The sequence below is a fragment of the Protopterus annectens genome, chromosome 8.part0 (genome assembly GCF_019279795.1).
Source record: "Protopterus annectens isolate FY-2018-M chromosome 8.part0, PAN1.0, whole genome shotgun sequence".
NCBI lineage: Eukaryota > Metazoa > Chordata > Ceratodontiformes > Protopteridae > Protopterus > Protopterus annectens.
Window position 1 is genome coordinate 1666653020 of NC_056741.1, and position 22129 is coordinate 1666675148.

At 37.8% G+C, this 22129-nt stretch overlaps 1 protein-coding gene across 4 annotated transcripts in view; it reads left to right on the plus strand.

The window, feature by feature from the left end:
* The window catches only part of ROBO3 (roundabout guidance receptor 3), a 2447731-nt gene that overhangs the window by 2358843 nt on the left and 66759 nt on the right, over positions 1–22129 (plus strand). For 3 of the 4 annotated variants that reach the window (XM_044081188.1, XM_044081190.1, XM_044081191.1), the window contains 2 exons: positions 5526–5707; positions 20420–20533. In XM_044081188.1, coding sequence (XP_043937123.1) covers positions 5526–5707; positions 20420–20533 — 296 coding nt within the window. The remainder of the gene's footprint in view (positions 1–5525; positions 5708–20419; positions 20534–22129) is intronic. The other variant, XM_044081189.1, reaches the window with a different exon arrangement.

Here is a 22129-nt window from a genome sequence, read left to right on the forward strand (position 1 = left end):
CTATGTAGAAGGTCTTTCTAACCACTTTGGCAATGTGGTTTTCAAAGGCGAGATTGCTATCAACTTGGGTCCCCAGGTCCCTAATAACTTTCTCTGTACTTAATGGGTTTCCGCCTATGTGGTAATTTGTGGGCACATTGTTTTTGCCAAAGGGTATGACTATACATTTTTTGGCATTTAGCTTTAAACCTTGGCGCTGGCACCAGTTATCTGTCTCTGTGAGACCTTTTTGAAGGATGTTTGTGTCAGCTGGAGAGTTGATTATGGCACCCAGTTTGCAGTCGTCTGCAAACTTGGTGAGCCATATTCCTCCCACGTTTGCCTGTACCTCGGAAAAGTATATACCGAACAAGAGTGGTCCCAGGACAGAACCCTGTGGGACACCACTTGTGACCGCTTTCGAGTCTGACATGGCTCCAGCAACTCTCACTCTGTGGGTTCTGTCTTTGAGCCAGTTTGTGACCCATCTTGTGACGTAGGGGTTTATATTTAAGCTGGATAGCTTATCTATGATGCCCGAGTGGGGTATTGTGTCAAATGCCTTTGCAAGGTCCAGATAGGCTGTGTGGACTACCTTCCCTTCATTTATGGCTTTGGTGACTGTTTCAAAGAAGTCAACCAGGTTCAAAAGGCAGGATCTGCCCTTGACAAAGCCGAACTGGGTAGGATCTAGTGTCTGTAGGTCCCCAATGTCTTTGTTTATGAGCTCCATGATGATCCTCTCCATAGCCTTGCAGACTAAGCTAGTCAGGCTTATGGGGCGATAGTTTCCAGGGTCCGTAGAGGCTCCACCTTTGTGGAATGGGACCACTGTTGCTGTACGCCATTCTGTGGGCACATATCCTGTGGTGAGGCTGAGATTGTATAGCTGTTTTATTTGAGGGATTAGTTCCTCTTGTAGTTCATGTAGGATGCAACCTGGGACGCCATCTGGTCCCATGGAAGCAGTGTTTTTTGCTTTGGAGAGGGCAGACTTTTTGCAGAATGTCCAGATTTTTGCCTCATAATTCTGTACTGTTTTTCATATAATTGTGTTTTTCTGGCAAACTAGGGGCAAATCATTAAAGATTGAAGTTAGAAAGTAATGATAGACATAGGAGTTTCAGACTTCATACCCATCAGAAAATTCATGCTAATGCAAAACCTGTTATTCTATCAACTTTCTAAGTTTATAAGAGCAATATTTAAAAATTGTCCCTATTTTTGAGCCTTTGTCCCACTTTTATTTATGGCTTTGTCCAGATTTCTTGCTTTAAGGGGTTGAGATGTATGGGGTAACAATATGAAAACCTTTTAAGAAAACAAGCATGAGTAAACTGGAAAGAATACAGCAGAAATATACCAAGAGCATCCGTGGATGTGAAAATTTAAGTTATTATGAAAGACTAAAATATCTGAACTTGTACAGTGTCTCATAGATATGTAAGAGGAGATCTTTTAGGGACAACTACCTATGGGAATGTTTGAGCTTATCAAAAGCAGTAAGAGAGTCATCAGACAACCTGCGTAGAAGATTCTGTAGGAATGAGAAGTGCACTAATTGATTCTCTTTGAGAGCAGCTGATGCATACATAAAAGCAAGTACTAGTTTAGATATTTTTAAGAATAACCTAGACACTTTTTATGGGTACAAGTGTTTTGGTATATTGGCAGCTAGAAGGGCATTAATGCCCGTGCTTGAACTATTTGTATGTATAAGTACATTTATACTGTGCATAACCTAAGTTATACTGTACATAAGTTATACTGTAAATAAGGACAGATATACTTATTATAACATAAGTTATACTTACATAACTTAGAAAACAGATGACTGCAATGTAGCAGCTCAGTAGGTTTGACATGCTGTAATTATACAAATAAAACAGTCCGTTAATAAAGACAGGAACACACAAAACCTCAGTAGCCTGTAAGTGACTTCAGTGAAACAGCAGCATGGTATTTAAGTACTAATGCAGAAAATATGCAGTATATAAGGAAAAAGGAGACTCAAATATTGCTTTTTGGAGTAAAGTAGAAAATATATGAAGTGGTTTCTGACTGAGAAAAACAAAGACCTACTGTTACATGTAACAGAAACCTGGTTGTTATGATAAAGATCAACTCAGAGAAATACAAGAACATCAAATGTTTACTCGAGGCCAAAACCAATGCAAAGTGTCAAAGAAATCAAGCAGTCTAAAGTTGGTACCACTGTCTAACTCACTGTGCACTAAGTTGTTGGTGGGTAGTGATACTAACACACTCACTGTCATTGTAAAACTCACTGGGCAATTAGCTGTGGGTGAGGAGTGGTGCTGACAGACTCACTGTCACTGTCTAACTCACTGTGCATTAGATTGTGAGTGAGTAGTGATACATACTCACTATCACTGTATAATTCACTGTGCATTAGGTTGTGGGTGAATTATAGTACTGACACACGTACTACCACTGTCTTAACTCACTGGGCATTATAGTTTTGTCATGGTGTATTTTCAGTGTGCTTTGCTGTGGAATTATAGTTTTGTAATAAACTTTGAAGGTGGTTCTTCACCTTGCTTCCAGTTTCCAGTTTTTGGTTGGTACGTGGTGTTTGGCAGCACCAACTTTGGCGTTTTTTCACTGGGCACTAGGCTATGACAGAAGGGTGGCACCCATACACTCACTAATACTGTCTAACTCACTGTGCACAAGGTTGTGACTATTGAGTAGTATTGACACATTCATTACCACCGTTTAGCTCACTGTGCACTAGGATGTGGTGAGTAGTGGTACTGACACACTCACTATCAGTGTTTAACTCACTCTGCATTAGGTTTTTTGTGAGGAGTGGTACTGACACTCTCACATCCACTGTCTATCTCTCTGCACTACATTGTGGCTTAATAGTGGTATTGACACACTCACTGTCATTGTGTAACTCATGGTGCACTAGGTTGTGGGTGAGTAGTGCTACTTGACACACTCACTATCATTGTGTAACTCATGGTGCACTAGGTTGTGGGTGAGGAGTAGCACTGACACACTCACTATCACTATCTAACTCATTGCACACTATGTTGTGAGTAGTGGTACTGACACAGTCACTACCACTGTCTAACTCACTGTGCACTAGGTTGTGTGTGAGTAATGGAATTGACATACTCACATCCACTTTCTAACTCACTCTGCACTACATTGTGGTTGAATAGTTGTACTGACACACTCACTGCCATTGTCTACCTCACTATGCACTAGGTTGTGGGTGAGGAGTACCGCTGACACACTCATTACCACTTTATAATTCACTGTGCACTAGGTTGTGATTGAGTTGTAGTACTGACACACTCACTACCACTGTCTAATTCACTGTGCACTAGCTTGTGGATGAGTAGAGATAGCAATATACTCACTATCACTGTCTAACTCACTGTGCACTAGGCTGTGGGTATGTAGTGTTATTGACACACTTATTACCACTGTATACCTCACAGCATACTAGGTTTTTGGTAAATAGAGGTACACACACACACACACACACACACACACACACACACACACACATACACAGTCTGTCTAACTCACTGTGCACTAGGTTGTGGCAGAGTAGTGTTAACGATGCACTCACTACTCATACCTCTCATCTGTACAGATTTTCACGGAATGTCCTGATTTTTGTTTTATATATTTTTTCTGTTTCTCATAAAATAGTTTTTCTGGCAAATCACTGGTAAATCTTTGATGTTTGAAGTTAGAAAATAATGGCAGGCATTTCAGTTTCAAACTTCATACCCTTCAGAAATTTCATCCTAATGCAAAACATGTTATTCTATCAACTTTCTAAGTTTGTAAGAGCAATATTTAAAACGTGTCCCTGTTTTGTGCCTCTGTCCTGTCCTGCCTATTATTTATGTCTTTGTCCAGATTTTTTGGTCTAAGAGGTTGAGACATTTGATTACCATTGTTTAACTCACTTTGCACTAGGTTGTGTGTGAGTAGTGGTATTGATACACACACTTCCACTGTCTTAACTCACTCTGCAGTATATTTTGGCTGAATAGTGATACTGACACACTATCATTGTCTAACTCACTGTGTGCACTAGGTTATTGCTGAGTAGTGGTACTGATGCAATCACTACCACACTCTGACTGTGCACTAGATTGTAGCAGAGTAGTGCTATTGAAACACTCAGTACCACTGTCTAACTCACTGTGCAGTAGGTTGTGGGTGAGTAGTGGTACTGACACACTCACTACCAGTATCTCACTGTGCACTAGGTTGGGGAGAGTACTGGTACTGACACACACCCACTATCATTGTTTAACTCAGTGAGCACTAGTTTGTGAGTGAGTTGTAGTACTGACACAGTCACTACCACTCTCTAACTCACTATAGTGGTACTCACTACAATGGTATAATTCACTGTGCACTAGGTTGGGGGTGAGTAGTGGTAGTAACGCACTCACTATGTGCATGTTGAGTTACTCTCCATATGTTCAGTTTGGCTTCACTCAGCCCTGACTTATCAGTTCTCTCTTTGCATCCTTTTTCCATTCCCATATTGTTCTGTTAAGTGCTCTGACTCTGTTATTTTTCCTCTGTTGCATTATGTGATATGCGTAAGCCACAACTTGTTGACATTCAGTAAATGGGGGATGAAGGAGGAGATTTTTTTCTTGTCTCCAGTAATGTAATAACCATACAAGAAAATGACTGCTGTTGTTACATGGCTGAAACACTAATTATTGTAGGTATTTTCATGACAGCATAATGACTGCTGAATGCAGATGGAAGAAAATTGTGCTGAGTCCCAGCTAAGTCACTCACTACTTTCTACGTAACATACCTTCTGAATATTCCATATATAAAAAATCCTGATTTGAGAAGGAAATGCAGATTTAGCCTGTTTTGGAGGTACAAGCGCTCTGGATTTCTGTTTCTTTGTCTCTAATGTAGTCAGTTGCTGGTCAATGTCACTAATTACTTCATGATTCAGTCAGCTCACTTCATAATTTTCACTTGTTTTAAATGACCTTTCTAGGATATATCTCTACAGCACACTGTTTGTAATCTGTTTGCAGTGCTATAATGGACGAAGAACAGCCCCTAGAGTCCTCCATTGCAAAGCATCTGGCCTGAAAGCATATGCAATTGTAAAATTCTGTCATTGTCAGTGACCTAAAACAGTAACATTTTCCCAGCAGATCCACCTCACTACAGTTCTAATACTGTTCTTATATTGATCACAGTGCTATGAATGTTTTATTAAGGTCACGATCAGCTGCAAACTAGGCTGCTGCATCTCAGATTTTTCAGTCAAAATTACATTAACCAGAACGTTTGACTTTTTCCTCCTTCAGGTCTGCCGCTTGTCTGTAAAATGAAAAATTATATGCTGCAAGTTGGCTTCCATGTGTAGTAAGCTGATACAACTGAATAATACCTATTGTAGTTACTGCAGTACCCAGCTGTATTCATTGCAATTTGAATGCTGCTATTTCATGTGATATTTCATTGTTTGTGTTTGCAAACCTGACCTTAGTTGTCATTTTATTTTTCAGACGTTTACCTGTTGGCCCAGTCCCATTACCCCGGCCCCCGACACCTCCCCTCACCCAGTCTAATCCTGACCTGAATGCTCTTGAGAAGAATGTACAGGATCACAACTTCCGTGTGGGACACAGACGTAACTTAAGTCAGACGGCAGCAATGAGTGCAGAGAATGTGAGTGCATCGGATACAGGTGAGAAATCAGCATGCTTTCCCCTCACTTTTAAAGCAATTACATGGGTTCAGTATTGATTCTAGGCATGCATCTTGCTAGGGATAACACAATGATAAGGTAGCAGTATTTGACCAAGCAAGTAATTGAGTTTAGCCAACAGATGAAGTATGTTCACCACAAGAAGTAAAATGTTTTAAGTCCAATGAGGGATGTCTGGGCAAGTCATGCAACTGCTATATTATGAACATAAAAAGCATGTCAGAAGATGCTTCTTTGTAAAAAGTATAGTGGGGTAGAAATTGGAAAGGTTTGCTTGGTAAAATATCTGAGAAGAAATTTCTGAAAGACTTCAGAACAGCATGTATAAAGTTATGACAACATTTGTGGTGGATTGTGCTCAAGGAAAAATGTGAGATCACAGTTAGCAGATTGAGTTTCCTAGCATATGTTGCAGAAAGAAGGCCAAGATGAGGAGGTTAGCATTCTGTGAGTCACTAAGTCAATAGCAATTCTTTTGCACTAACAAGTGCTAATTACATCAATCAAATAAAGCAGAGGGAAGCTTCAGCTTCCAAGCAATACAAGCCTCTTCAGATGATTTGAGTCATATCTGCTGCTTTCTTATTAATTTTCTTGCATTTTCTGCAAATGTTAACTTTTACTTTAGTACATACACGCATACATTTGTGTGTGTGTTTGTGTGAGAGAGAGAGATGGAGAAAGAGAGAGAGAGATTACTTTAATATACATAGATGCACACATCATCATCTTCGTCATCATCATCATCATCATCATCATCATTCCGTTTTTCAGGAATTGGGGTCAGGTGCTAAATGACAGTCCGCATCACCACTGGTGTGCAGCCAACTCAGGCACCACTCCTCACAGGGTTACAGAATGTCAATAGCCATTTGCCTAGCCTACAGGGTAAGTTGCTGCTGACAAGCACTGTATCCCAGCAGCCCACCTTACTGATGAAGGCAGTTGCTAGTTAAACAGGCCTTTGTAAAGAGTAAGTGATACTGATTCTCAAATTGAGTACAACATTGGCAAAGAGTGCTAATTGATTCGCTTGTCCATGTTACCCTGTGATGCTGACATACCTGTTCCCCTTGATGTTTGATATACTTACTTTTGTTGTTATATTTTGCCAGCACATAACTGAAGCAACCCCCCCCCCCCCACCTCAGTACAAGTGCACCTTTAAGAAAATAACCAACTGATTTCAGTGCACAGCTGATGTATGCATTTAGAAGTCTGAGTATGTCTTCAGGTCAGATTACATATATTTGCAGAGAATGAGTGCTTCCTTCTAGAGGATACTTTTTTCTCACAGATGCGGCTGCACATTGTCTTCTACTGTAAAAGTACCAAGTTATGAAGACATGCCTCTCAAACTCTTAGAGCAAGAAATCTGAACAAAACCATAAATAATGGGAGCACAATGCCACCCCCCCCCAAAAAAAAAAGGACATATTTTAAATATTGGTCTTACAAAGTTAGAAAGTTGATAGAAAAACAGGTTTTGCTTTAGCATTAATTTTTCTGAAACTTACATGCATATCATTATTTTCTGATTTCACTCCTCAATGATTTGTTAGAAAAGACAGAATTTTGATGAAAAGACCAAAAATATGCAGCAAAAATCTGGATGTTCTGCGAAAATCTAGACAGTAGAGAGGTATGTATGCAGGTCAGCTGTTTTATAAAACTTTGTTTGTTTTAGCTGCCCTAATCTAATATTGTCTTACTGCATACCTCACAACTGCTCCTAATTTTGCAGATTTTATCTTGATTTTGCCGTCCCTTTTGAAATGCCAGATTTTCTGTAATGGTGTTTCAGTCGTCCAAACAATACTTGGTATTCCAGAAGTACTTACGGAGGTTTGTAACCCCCATTTGCATCCATTAACTGACACAGGCAAAGCCAAAACTGAGCCACTTGCCAGATTTTTAGGCCAGCATTTGAATAGCATTTTGGGGTTGTTTCCTCATGTTTTGAAAGACTAATGAAACATTTTAGAAATCGGAAGAGAGACTGACATAAGCAGCAAATTGCTTCTTGTTTTAGCTGTTGCATCCTTTAATATTGATTTAGACCTCAAAAGTATTGTTCTTTTAATGGAACTTCTGTTAAAGAATTATTATTTCCTACCTGAGACATTTTTCTTCATGCCAAAGAGGTAACAATATGTGGGCCACATCAAGAGCACCTGTCATGCATTTAGACATGCAACTGTAAAGAATATTTGTCTTTCCCCACAACACACAAGCAGAAGTTAGTGAACTTCAAATTATCTGGATAATACTGGATAATTTTTATTGCGATAACATCTCTATGGAAACACTTTTTGCAGTAATTTGTTTTTATGTATCAGACTTTTTATGTATCAGTCTTTACATATCAGTTTTTTCAAACTGTGTAACTGTTTAACTGTTTAAGTTACAATTGGTTAATTGGGCACTAATTAGTGTCTGGATAAGTATTTAGGGATTTTACCTAACGGTTCATTAGATTCTGATGAAGTCCTAAATGAACGGACGAAAGCACGCTCAATCTCTTGTTTACATGTAGTAGCTATACGCAGTTCTTTCTGGTGTTTGTAGTTGTTATTACTTTATTAAATAAACTTTGTGGCTATTATCGAGTGGTGGAGCGTATTGTGTTTGGAGGAGAGCCCTTTGATTGTACAGACCAGCGGATTTTTTCTTTTGTAATTATAACTTCAAATTATCCTAATCAAGGCAAATTGTTGATTTATAACCTATAGGTCACTTATGTTCTTGGAGGACTGCAGAAATTTGCTAGATGTGTTTTCTGAAATACCCCTAAAAATAACTTTTTGATGGGGGATTTCAAATATGCATTTATTTACTGGAGGACCTGTACTGCAAAAAATTCCTGGACACAGTAAATTCTAAACCCCTTGTACAAATGGTTAACAATCCACTAGGGGGTCACAATCCTCTTGAACACACCCTCCATGACTTGCATCTACCTGATCTCCTATAATATCTCTGTCTTTAGTCAAATCTATTTGCAAATCAGTAGTCGTTTCCCATAGGACATCTAGACCCACTACACTGAACTCCTCTGAAATCACCTGCATTATTTCCAACCCCCATGTAGCCTCAACTATCATTTATGTCATCTAACAAGTAACCTAAAATGGCGACATGAATGCCATATTAATTGAGTAATATAACAGTAAATGACAGAATTAGTAAGCTCTATTTACAGCCTGTAATAAATCAAAATCTACCTTTATTAAATACCTGGGAAAAAACAGCAGCAAAATGTACTTAATCTGAGAAAAACTAAATCTAGATTGTTCAGAACATCCCAATAACATAAAAAAAAATATCCTCTGACTAATGCATCTCACTGAGCAATAAAGAACCCTTAGAAAATGTCCATGTCTACAGATGTCTAGGCAGTTGGTTAGACTCCTCTTTCAACTTCTAGAATCTAATCGTCACTCGTCCAGTCAGGATAAAACAGATGAATAGCTTTGGGTTCGGTTCAAGCAGCTTTATTACACACAAACACATCAGGATTGAGGCTTAGTAATTTAAACTTAAATAAACTTATAAACAGACTGACTGCTGCACTTATACATGTTAACACTCTGGCTGTTCTCTCAAAATGGCACCGCTGCCTGCACATTCTCATTACTTATATGCATGCGCCTAAACTTGGAAATGCTTCTTAAAGTTACAACACACACACTGTTCTACACTAATCAAAGCAGCCAAAGCAAAAAAGTACAAACGTGTATTCTGGGCTAGAAAAATCTTATAATTCCTATTACCCCAAGGCAGTAATGCTAAAAGCAAAGTTCTGCTCCTCCAACATCTGGCATATGTCCTCCCCTTAAGGAGCACCACGTCAAAGAAGACCCTATTTCTACTTAGCTCATCTCCAATGACATAGCCAGATTGATAACCACCTCCCCCAAGAGACAGAGAAAACCACTGTGCAACCCTTTCCAAAGTCAAGTGGCTCCCTTTTGCTTAAAGATTGACCCTCATTCTAGGTTCAATGACCTTTAAGCTCAGACTCCCAGAAAGACAATCCCCATATGGCCACAAATCCCCTTCCACCCCCACCCCAAAAAGAAGGAGCACTCAAAGGTTCATAAGTATTTACTAGGCTAACTGTTCTTGTGGGACATTTTAAGCTCAAATGAACAATAAGGTCCGGTCAACACGCAACACCCAATAAAGGCAGCCACACCATAAAGCAATCCAAAAAATGACAATGTAGCAATAACTCCACAAAAAAGTTGAATAAAATAAGACCCAGGACCTACAATTAAGACCAAATGAAGAATTAAATCATATGGAAATCCATGCTGACAACATGGAAATTTGTGGAAATATCCCTATTGAGGGTGAAAATATACAGAGAGAAGGAGCTGTGCACACATTGAATGATTTTCTCATTTATAATTATACTGAGGTAGAGTTACAAAAACAACATATTGATTTATTTCGGAAAGGTTTCACATTTATACCCAATAAAAGGGGTAATATAAGTAACACCATGTTGGATGTCAAACTTTTCATGAGGAAATTAAATTTACAAGCAGAATTTGGCAGTAATCCTCAAATAGGGGCCCACCTTTTTAAGAAAAGGAGTTTATATAACCCCCCACTTCATCCAGAACTGATGAACTATGAAACTATGGTAACTAATGAGATAAGGGATGTGTATAGAACAAAGAAATATTTTAATAAAAATTTGTCAACAGAAGAACAAAGGATACTTACCATATAAGAAAAGATAATTCACTGAGAGTGATGAAGTCTGATAATGGTCGGGGGGGGGGTAGTATTAATGTATCAGTGGGACTGTACTGCAAAGATGTTAGAGATTTTGAATACAGGTGAGAGATATATACAAGTATACCATGAGGAAGTTGATATAGCATATCATAGAATTGATTGGATTTTAGAAGACAATCTACTACAGGGTAGAATTAATGAACAATTGTACAACTTTCTCAGAGTTGACAAACCCTATATTGCTGGGATGTTTGGGATACCTAGAATCCACAAGGATGTGGAAAACCCCCCTTTGAGACTTGTGGTTAATTCAGCTAGTTCAAAAACTCAACCTTTGGGTATATTTGTGGATAAGAAATTAAAACCTTTTTGTGGGAAATATTCACATATTTTGATAGAGTCTTGGGATTTTTTAGCTAAAATAAGCAAGTTAGATTTTAATCATGATTATAAATTTCTGACTATAGATGTTAAAGATCTGTTTTCCATCATCCCACAAGTATTGGGATTGTCCTGGTTTGAAGAAATGATAGTGGAATTTAATATGTTGGATGCAAATGATTTTCATATTGTGTTGGAAAATATGGAATTGATACTTAGGAATGATTATATTTATCATTAAGGTGAATATTACCACCAGGTTGATGGTGTGGCAATGGGGGCAGCTTGTGGCCCCATTTTTGCTAACATTGTCATGTTGTATTGGGAAAGACATTATGTCTTTAATAGTAGTTTTATGACATATATTAAAGAATACTATAGATAGCTGGATGAAATTTTTGCTGTTTGGCAAGGTCCTTTTGAAGTCATTACTGACTTCATGACCTACCTCAATTTCTCCACCAAATTTTTATCTTTCACTTATGAAATTTGGGACCAAGAAGTACATTATTTAGAAGTTAACATCAAAAAAAGATTTGTTAAACAAAAGATATACATCATGCATATATAGGAAAAATTGTTTTTCAAACGCTTATCTCCTCTATGAGAGAGATCACCCTGTTATTCAGAAGAAAAATATTTTGTAAGGGCAGATGGTCAGGGCGGCCCATATGACTTTGGTTAAAATGAGTTAGAAAGTGAACTTGATTATATTAGTGGTTATTTTATAATGTGGTTACCCTGTAAACATTATAAATAATATCAAGGAATAAATTTTATTAGTGTGGGGGACACAATTTAAACCCCCATTTAACAGTAGAGAAGATAGTTTGAACAATACCACCTTGGTAGAAAAGGAAGAAAATGCAGTATATATGGTTACAACGTTTAATGAAGACACAAAAAAGATATGTTACATAATGAGGAAATATTGGGATTTTTTTACGGCCATGCCCAATAGATTAGAAGTTTTTAACCAGCCCTTAAAATTTAGTTATAAGAAAAATGACAATTTAAAGGAATTGTTTGAGAAAAATATTCAGGTTAGGAATATAAGAAAGACAGATACTTTTAGGTGTGGATGATGCAATCAGACAGACAGACACGTGATAAAGGGGACATTATGTAGATCACGGTCCACATAAGTTCCCAAATCATGAACAACTGGATCAACTCTTAGGAGCATATTGTAAGGGTAGTTGTTACCTGGGTTAGATGACTTCCCAAAGGATGAAGTTATGCATTTTCTGTCATTTAGTTTCAATCCATAACTTTGGCACCAGTTATTTATTTGGTATAAACCTTTCTGTGGGATAGTTAAGTCATTTGTGGATTCAATGGCTATTCCTAGCTTGCAGTCATTTGCAAACTTAGGCAGTCAGAGCCCTGTGTTATTATCCTTTACATCAGAAAAGCAGATACCAAGCAGGAAAGGCCTTAACACAGAACACTGGGGTTTCCACTGATGACTGGTCTCTTTCTGGAGGTAACTTTCCTAGTTTTGATTTCCTGCTTCCTATCTGTGAGACAGTTGGCAGTCCAGAGGTTAGCACAGATGTTTATTTCCAGTTTATTTAGTTTTTCTACTATACTCTGTGAGGAATTATGCCAAAAGATTGGACCAGGTCAAGGCAGGTGTGCAGTGTTTTGCCTTCATCCACTGCTTTGGTGACCTTTTCAAAAACCCCACTAGGCTGAGTAAGCATGACCATGACCTGCCCTTGACGAATCCAGACTGAGATGGATCCATTGTTTGGAGGATCCCTGTGTCCTTATTGATTAGTTCCATGATAAATATTTCCATTGCTTTGCAAATGAGGCAGTCTTCTTCTCTGTCATGGCCCCCTAAATCTGTAAATCTATTGTTGAACAATTAACTATCACTATTTCCTTCCCCGCATACAAGAAATAACCCAATATGTATGTTTCTAAACAGGCAAAATGTACATTTTCAGCAAAGGTGATGTCATATGCTAGTCCGTGTACTACAGACCTCTCCTTCCTCTTATCCAAACCTCTTGTATTATGAGCCCTCTCTCTAGATATACTCTGTTAATCCAGTGTTGTACACTTCTTCCTTTGATAAAATGTCATTTCTGCTATATTATGCAATTCTCAACAATGTACTATGTTTATTTCTTATGCTATGCTGCTTGAAACGTGTTTCTTAATTCATGTATGTACATGTTTTTTGTGAACTTCTGGACTGGGGTTGAACCTGAAAGCAGTCAGTGTGGATCAGTGTTCTGTCCTAGTTAACAAATTTATAGGCAAAAAATATATATCTATATCTATATGTATGTGCAGTGGATATACAAATTGTACACACCCTTGTTAAAATGCCAGGCTTTTGTGTTATAAAAACTGAGACCACAATAAATCATTTCAAAAATGTTTCCACCTTTAATGTGACTTATAACCTGTACAATTCAACTGAAATCTGTTAGGGGAAAAATGTAAAAAATAAAAAAAACTACAATAAGCTGGTTGCATAAGTGTGCACACCCTTAAACTAATACTTTGTTGAAGTACCTTTTGATTTAATTACGTCATTTGGTCTTCTTGGGTGCACACCTGACATCAATTAAAGAGACTCTGATTAACCCCAAGTAAAGTTCAGCTGTTTTAGTAGGATTTTCCTGACATTTATTCAGTTGCCTGCTACAGCAAAAGCAATGGTTCACAGAGAGCTTACAAACCATTAATGGGATCTCATTGTTGAAATGCATCAGTAAGGAGAAGGGTATAAAATAATTTCTACAGCATTGGATATACCATGGAATACAGTGAAGACAGTCATCAAAAAGTGTAGAAAATATGGGACAACATTGACGTTGCAAATAACTGGACATCCCTCCAAAATTGATGAAAAGACAAGATGAAAACTGGTCAGGGAGGCTGCCAAGAGACCTTCAGCAACACTGAAGGAGCTGCTAGAATTTCTGGCAAGTACTGGTTGTGTACTACATGTGGCAACAATCTCCCATATTCTCCATATGTCTGGACAATGCAGTAGGGTTACAAGATGGAAGCCTTTTCTTACACAGAAAAACATCCAGGCCCAGCTAAAATTTGCAAAACAATACATCACATTTTCCAAAAGCATGTGGGAAAATGTGTTATGATCTGATGAGATCAAGGATGAACGTTTTGGCCACAATTCCAAAAATGTGTAGTGCAAAAACACTTCACATTTGTTTATTTATTTATTTAACATTTGTTGACCGGGGAAAGTCCGACTAGGTTCCACAGATCCTGTTTTCAGCGGAGGCCCGGGGAGAAATGCTCCAGACGCATGTCTATTAGAACATCACCAAAAGAACACCATCCCCACGGTGAAGCATGGTGGTGGAAGTATCATGCTTTGGAGTTGCCTTTCTTCAGCTGGAATAGGGCTTTAGTCAAGGTGGAGGGAATTATGAACAGTTTCAAATATCAGTCACTTTTGGCCCAAAACCTTCAGGTGTCTGCTAGAAAGATGAAGAGGAATTTCACCTTTCAGCACAACAATGACCCCAAACATACATCCAAATCAACAAAAGAATGGTTTCACCAGAAGAAAATTAAAATTTTGGAATGGCCCAGCCAGAGCTCGGACCTAAATCCAATAGAAAATCTGTAGGGTGACCTGAAGAGGACTGTGCACAAGAGATGCCCTCACAATCTGACAGATTTGGAGTGCTTTTTCAAGGAAGAGTGGGCAAATATTGCCAAGTCAAGATGTGCCATGCTGATAGATTCCTATACAAGAAGACTGAATGCTGTAATTAAATCAAAAGGTGCTTCAACAAAGTATTAGTTTAAGGGTGTGCACACTTATGCAACCAGCTTATTGTAAGTTTTTTTATTTTTTATATTTTTCCCCTAACAGATTTGTTTGTTTTTCAATTGAATTGCACAGGTTATAGGTCACATTAAAGGTGGGAAAAGTTTTGAAATGATTTATTGTGGTCTAATTTTTTTTATATTTTATTTATTTATTTGCAGTTTGATTACTGGGGAAGTCCACTGGGCCGAATTGACCCATTTTCAGTGGAGGCCCGGGGAGAAAAGCTCCAAGATGCATTATACAATTTACATACAACTGACAGTTAATATTAAAGATATTATTATGTAGAATAGTTACTCATAAATGCATTCAGTATCATGCATAGTTAACAAATTCATTAAGCTTGAAGGTAGGGATCATACAGATATGTGCTAGGTGTGGAAACGGTTTACATACAAACCTTTTAAGAAAATGTAAATACGCTTTACATACACACATCAACAGTAGAATGCTATTTAAAATATTTACAAGGTTGGGCTGTGTGAGGGTAGCTGTAGGACTTGTTGAGAGCTTAGAGAGAAGCTATAGAAATTGTTGAGAGTGTAGATAGGCTCATAGGAAGATAACCATGACAGTTGTAGAGCTAAGGAACCAAAGCGAGAACCCCCTTGGATTAGGTTGGGTGAAGGTAGATACATTTCCATTTAGTGGACAGGTGTTTGAATAGTTGGGTTTTGAAGTTTTCTGAGTTTAGTATGGTTTTTAGTGTGGAGGGAAGGGAATTCCATTTTTTGCCTAGTGAGAAAGATAGGAGAAGTTGGCCAGCAGAACGTTTAGGTTTATGGATAGTATGATATACTAATGAAAGTATGATATACTAATGATAATGAAATAATGAAATATAAGCTTTATTAATGAGTTAAACATGATAGAAGAATTAGTTAGTATATATGTTTTCTGCGTTTTGTTTTGTTATATTCTAACTACTGGTAGCTTAAAGCTTGTTTCTAAGATTACTGAGTTTTTAAAATGAGTACAAAGTTAATTGCATAATGAATTGATTGATCTATTGAATGATGAGTTTCTTTTTTACTATATAAGCTCTGAAATTCATTATGTTGTTTATGGTCTGAGGAAGCGTATCAGGAGATACGCGAAAGCGCTTACCACAGTATCAAATAAACCTTCTATATTTTACTTTTTCAACGTGGAGAGTCTGAAGTTTGTATTTTATATTGTTTATGGATAGTAATTAAGTTCTGATTTTCATATCTGACAGCTCTGTTGGGTGTATAAGGGGAAAGGATGTTAGTTAGAGCGGGACATTTTGTTGGGTGAAATATGAGTCTATGTGCAGTAGTGAGTTGGAGATAGTCTAGGTAGTTTGGTAGTTCAAGCCAATTCAGGGATTGTAGGGTTAGGCAGTGATGGGTGGTATTTTTAGATTTAGAGGCAAATTTAGAGATTTTGTTGTAGCAGTTTTCTAGTTTAGAGGTGATAGAGAAGGACAGGTTGGTTAGGAGAGGGGCGCCGTATAATAAGGAAGGAAGAAGATAAGTCGAGGCCAGAGTTTGCCTGGTAGAGTTGGAGAGAAAGTGATTATTCCTATACAGCATACCTAGCTTTTGGTGGGTTTTCTTAATATTTTGTTGAATATGACTATCAAACTTGAGGTGTTATCTACAGTAATGCCAAGTAGTTTGGCAGAGGGGACCACTTCTATAGGTGAGTTGGTTTGACTATAGACTTTGAAGATGTTTTTATTGTAGGAGAGGGTCTTTGTGGGAGGGAATAGTAGAATCTTTGATTAATTTGCATTGAGAGAGAGAGGTGGTTTTGGCGTATCCAGTTTTCAGTTGTTGAGAAGGCAGTTTGGGTTTTAGTCTGCAATTCAGAGAGGTTTGAGGTATAGCAGACTAAAGTTGAATCGTCTGCGTATTGAATGATTTTAGCATCAGGAATAGCAGTGTGAAAGTTATTGATGAAGATGATAAAAAGCATTGGCCCAAGGATGGATCCCTGAGGTACGCCATTTGGGGTATGTAGGAAGGAAGAGATGGAGTTCTTCCATTTGACTGCCTGTGATCTGTCTGTTAGATAGCTGGAGAACCAGGATAAAGCATTATGTGAGAGATTAAGGTTTGAGAGATGACAGAGAAGGTGCTTGTGGGAAACCGTATCAAAGGTTTAGACTGATTGAGTAAAACAGTAGAAACTAAGTATCCTGAATCTCAGGCTTGATTGGCAGTTTCTAGGAAAGAGAGTAGAGCAGTTATTGTGCTATGGCCTGGACGGAAGTTATGCTGGATAGGAGTGAAAAGATTGTTTTGGGTCAGGAAAGGCATAAGTTGGAGGTGGATGCATTTTTCTAGGATTTTGGAGACTGGTGAGAGCAAAGCAATGGGGCAAAAGTTTGAGATGCTGGTAGTTTTGTCTCCTTTATGACGAGGAAGAATATAAGCTGAGCGCCAGAGTTTGGGGACGTATGATTCTTTTATGGATCAGTTGATAATGATGCTGATTGGGAGAGCAATGCCATCAGCAGCACATTTTAGGAAGGAAGAGGGAATATTGTCTGGAGTGTTAGAGCAAGGTTTAAGTTTGGACAAACGTTTTTTTTTATAAAGTTAGTGGAGATGGGTTTGAGTTCAAACAGATGAGGTGAGTTAGAAGGGGGAGAGTGTAGATCAGTTGAGTTATTATTTGGAAATGTCTTGGTGAGGATAGTAATAGTGTCTATGAAAAATGAGTTAAATTCAGAGCCTAGTTCGAGGTCAGATTTACTTGGGTCAGGACAGGGATTATTCTTGGATCCTGGATTGAGGAGTGAGTTTATTGAGTTCCAGAATTTTTGGGGGTTTTATTGTTATTGGACTGAAGTTTGATATAGTAGGATTTTTTGTCTTTGGTGATTAGTCGTTTTGCATGGTTGCGGAGCTGTTTATATTGGAGCAAGGTATTGTCCAGTTTATTGTTTTGGTAAAGCTTCCATAGTTTGTCTATGTGGTGCATAATCTGTTTTGTCTCTTTGGATAGTCTAGGAACAGTGTTAGTTTTTATCCTTTTGTTTCTTAGTGGAGCTAGTGAGTTTAAAGTATCAAGGAAGACAGAGTTGAAGTATTCTATAGCCTTGTCAAGAGGAAGGATGTTTAGAATTTGTCAGTTCATGTGTTTGAAAGTATTTGAGAAAGTAGTTGGGTTGAACCTACTGAGGTTACAAGTTTGAATGTATTGATGCTGGTGTGGGGAGGAACTAGTTGAGCGATGCATAAAGGCTGGGAGGTGGTCACTAAAGGTATCAGGAATTGTGCCAGAATTGGTTATTTTATTTGGATCTGAGACTAGGATCCAATCTGTAGTGGATCCGGGAGGGTTTATTTTGTTGGAGAGGATTATTTGAGTAAAGTTATAGAGGTTAATGGATAGGGAGGGAAAGGGGCAATTGATTTTATTCCAGTCAATATTCACATCACCAAGGATATAAGTTTCATTGTTAATTTCAGTAGAGGCCCATAGGAGAATATTTTCGAGTGTAGAGTTATTGTTACTAGGTGAGATGTATAGAGCAATGATGCAGATATTTTTATGTTTATTTAGTTTTAGAATTCCAGCAGTTAGTTCAGTGTTCTTGAATTGAGGAATTGGAATTTGGAGGGGAATTAAGGTAAGAAGGTTGGAGTAGACAAGGGCAGTGCCTCCACCTTTTTTATTTAGTCGGTCATTTCTGAGATGATGAAATCCTGGGGGCAGAATCTCAGATTTGAAGATAAAGGGCTTGAGCAAGGTTTCGGAGATGGCTAAGATATCTGGTTGGTTATGGCTTAACCAAGCTTAAAATTGGTGTACTTTTTTGTTTAGACTTTGTGCATTAATTGTAAAAATCTTTAGCGTGTTGAGATAGGAGGAAGAGGGTAAGGGATGTGTCATTAATAAAGGATGTAGGACCAGGGTTAGGATGGATATCACCAGCTTGGACTAGGTTGTTGAAAGAGATATCCTTTAGCTATATTGGTCTGCCAGGCATGAATTTTGGTAGATTGTAGATTGGAGCAGGTGATAGTGTCTTGACTTTAGAGGAGAACAATTTAGGGTGGAATAGGTACAGAGGATTGGGCTGAATGAGAGAAGAGGAGATAGAGTGGAAATGGGAGTAAGTGTGAGGGAGAAGGTGGGTTTGTATGGTAGTTGTCTTTGTAGCTGGTATTGGACAAGCATAGGTGGAATATGAGGTAGCATAGTATAAGGGAAATAGGAACAGAAAGAGGAGGCTGGGGGAGTGAAGGGTGTGATAACTTGAGGAGAGTATGTTGGAGCAAACAGAGAGTGGTATGAGTGGTTAGGAAAGTAGAGAAGGCTATGAAGAAGGTAGGGGTTAAAAAGAGATAGAGGTATTCTAGAGACTTAAGGAAAGAGGAGGGGACTGTAATTATTGGGTGGAATACAGATTACAGAGTTTAAGAAATTGATATCACAAAAACCTGGCATTTTAACAGGGGTGTGTACACTTTTTATATCCACTGTGTGTGTGTGTGTGTGTGTGTGTGTGTGTGTGTGTGTGTGTGTGTGTGTGTGTGTGTGTGTGTGTGTGCGCATGTATATATGTAGACAGATGTAGATGTGTGTACATTGTATGTGCGTGTGTGTGTGTGTGTGTGTGTGTGTGTGTGTATGGTGTCATTGTTTACTTTTAATGCTGTTTTTGTCAAAAGGCCACATTTGGTCAAAAGTGCTTTGACATCTCACAGCAGTGTGGAAAGGGAGATTTTCCTTTTCCTCACTGTTGCGCAGTCTTAGATTTGGTATAATTATCAGGAAAATCTTCATTGCTCTGGTCTTTCGCCGAAATGGGTTTTATGTTATTTTTGTCTCAACAATGGTATTCGATGATCTGGGGTTTCGACAATCTGAAGGGGACCCATATACATTTTATATATATATATATATATATATATATATATATATATATATACATATACATATATATATATATATATATATATATATATATACATATATATATATATATATGTATATGTATATATATATATATATATATGTATATATATATATATGTTTTGTGTATGTGTATCTACAAAGTGCAGAAAGGCTGTGTTTCTCTCCATTTCTTTTTTGTGCAGTTTATCACAAGCAGGGGATGGGATACTTGTTTAATTTTTTTTGTACTTAACTCAATATTATTGTACTTAACTAATATAGAAAGTATATTCTAACACTGGATCTTCAGGAATTAGCTGTATGGTACTACATAGCTCTCAACTGTCCACATTTTCTCAGAATGTCCATTTTTTGCCTCATATTTTTGGATTGTTGCTCATAAAATGTGTTTTTTTGGCAAATCATCGATGATTGAAGATACAAAATAATGACATAGATTTGAGTTTTAGACTTCATACCCTTCAGAAAATGACTGGTAACACACAATCTGTTATTCTAGTTACTTTATAAGTTTATAAGAGTAATATTTAAAATAAGTCACTGTTTTGGGGCCTTTGTCCCTCCATTATTTTAAGTTTTGTCAATATAACTTGCGTTAAGATTTTGAAAGGTATAGTGGTACAAACATAATCTTATTCCACCAATAAAGATGGGGGGACTGGATGTTCTGTTTGGTTCTTTTTCAGAATAAGAGAATGTTTTGGTGTTATGAATATTATGTCTTTTATTCTTACTCAGAATTTGAAAACATGTAGGGTTGTGGATGCTCTGTATTGGTTCTAAGTCACAATTTGAAAATATGTTCATGTCTTTCTAACCATTATAATCTTCACAAGCAGGTAATGTGAGAAATGTACTCAGAGATGGACTACACACTCCTCCCGGACAAAAATCCAGGGCCAAAAGGAAACACAAAGCTGCCCCTTACCGAAAAGACCTCAGACAAGGCGGTGAGCTACATTATAGAATTTTTCCCCGCAATGTTGTCAGCAAATTGAAACTGCATGCTAGTGTAATAGGTGTGTGGATTTGTTATGGGAATCAGAAATTTTACTGTTTTATTAATGCAGTTTATCAGTTTTATTTATTTATTTTTTTTTAATCTAGTGTGTGTGTGTGTGTGTGTGTGTGTGTGTGTGTGTGTGTGTGTGTGTGTGTGTGTGTGTGTGTGTGTGTACATGTACAGAAGTTTAGAGTATATTATTATGGCTATGAGCTAATAGGGTTTGATTCCACCAACCTCCATTTCCCTACTGTATAACTGATCAAGTCACTCAACCAGACATTGCTCCAGGATCCCCCATAGAAACAGGCTTATGCCTTGTGCTCTTACTCTCTTAACAAACTAATAAAATAAAATAAAGTAAAAGTGTCATGGTACAGCAGGAAATTATTAGATAGCAATCATCAAGCAAATGACTGATACACCTAGAGACCAAAGTTCATTTACTGATGAATATCATAGTTTTGACTACAGTGTATAAGTAACTGCATGAAAATTATTTGGGGTAGTATATCTGATTCTGTGGATTTCTGCAAATTGAACATCTCAGTCTCTCTGTCCTCTACAAATTACATATTGCGCATGAAAAACACCCAACCCCCTCCCAGCCTTTTACACCTACTTAATCCTCCAGTGCCAAAGTGAGAGAGGTTGAGAAATGTATATGAAGGAAAGCCGACTGAGTTACTATGAGACTAGGGCTAAGCAGTGACCAAACACTGCGCAGGTTATAGGTATGCATCCATCAGAATAGTGTGTGATTGAAATAAGAATGGAAATAGATACATACATACATGGGAGACTGCAAAGAAAGATCTCTCATTCATATTCTCCAAATCATGGGGCAATTCAAAGTTCTCCCAATCATTAACCTTTGTCTTCTATCAGCCTACAGTCCTTCAGGATCTGGTGGATGGTGCCATGGCATTTGACACACCACGTCACCCTATATAATAACAGAATTGTGCCTCATTTATACATGGAATTCATAAAATCAGCATGTCTGTTCTATCTCAAAGCTGTTAATAAGGAAGGCTCTTATGTGTTTGTCTGTATTGTGTGTGTGTGTGTGTGTGTGTGTGTGTGTGTGTGTGTGTGTGTGTGTGCGTGCGTGTGAGAGAGAACTACTGCTACAGAAATTAAAATTATAATCCTTGCATCTTCTGTTTAGACAGCTTCTCTCACTTGTTCTTAGTCAAAGGAGATATACAGAGTCAGGAAGGGTTTACTTGAGGGGCAAGGTGGAGGTAGTATTTATGTAAAAATTTGAAATGAGATTAAATACTTTTCAGAAAAAATATTGCTTTGTTTTTTTCTTCATTGTCAGAGGAGTTGTAACTTGTCTGAATGGACATATTTTCATGACAATCTGAGTCAATGCAGAAATACTTCCTAGAAAAATAAATCTTATATATTTATTTTTAGATTTTTATTTTTTTACTTTTTCACAGTTAAGTAGCTGTCTTTGCATCACAGTTTATGTGATATAATCTTAACTGTCCCAGATTTTGTGGAACACCTGATTTTGCCTGGACCCTAGTGT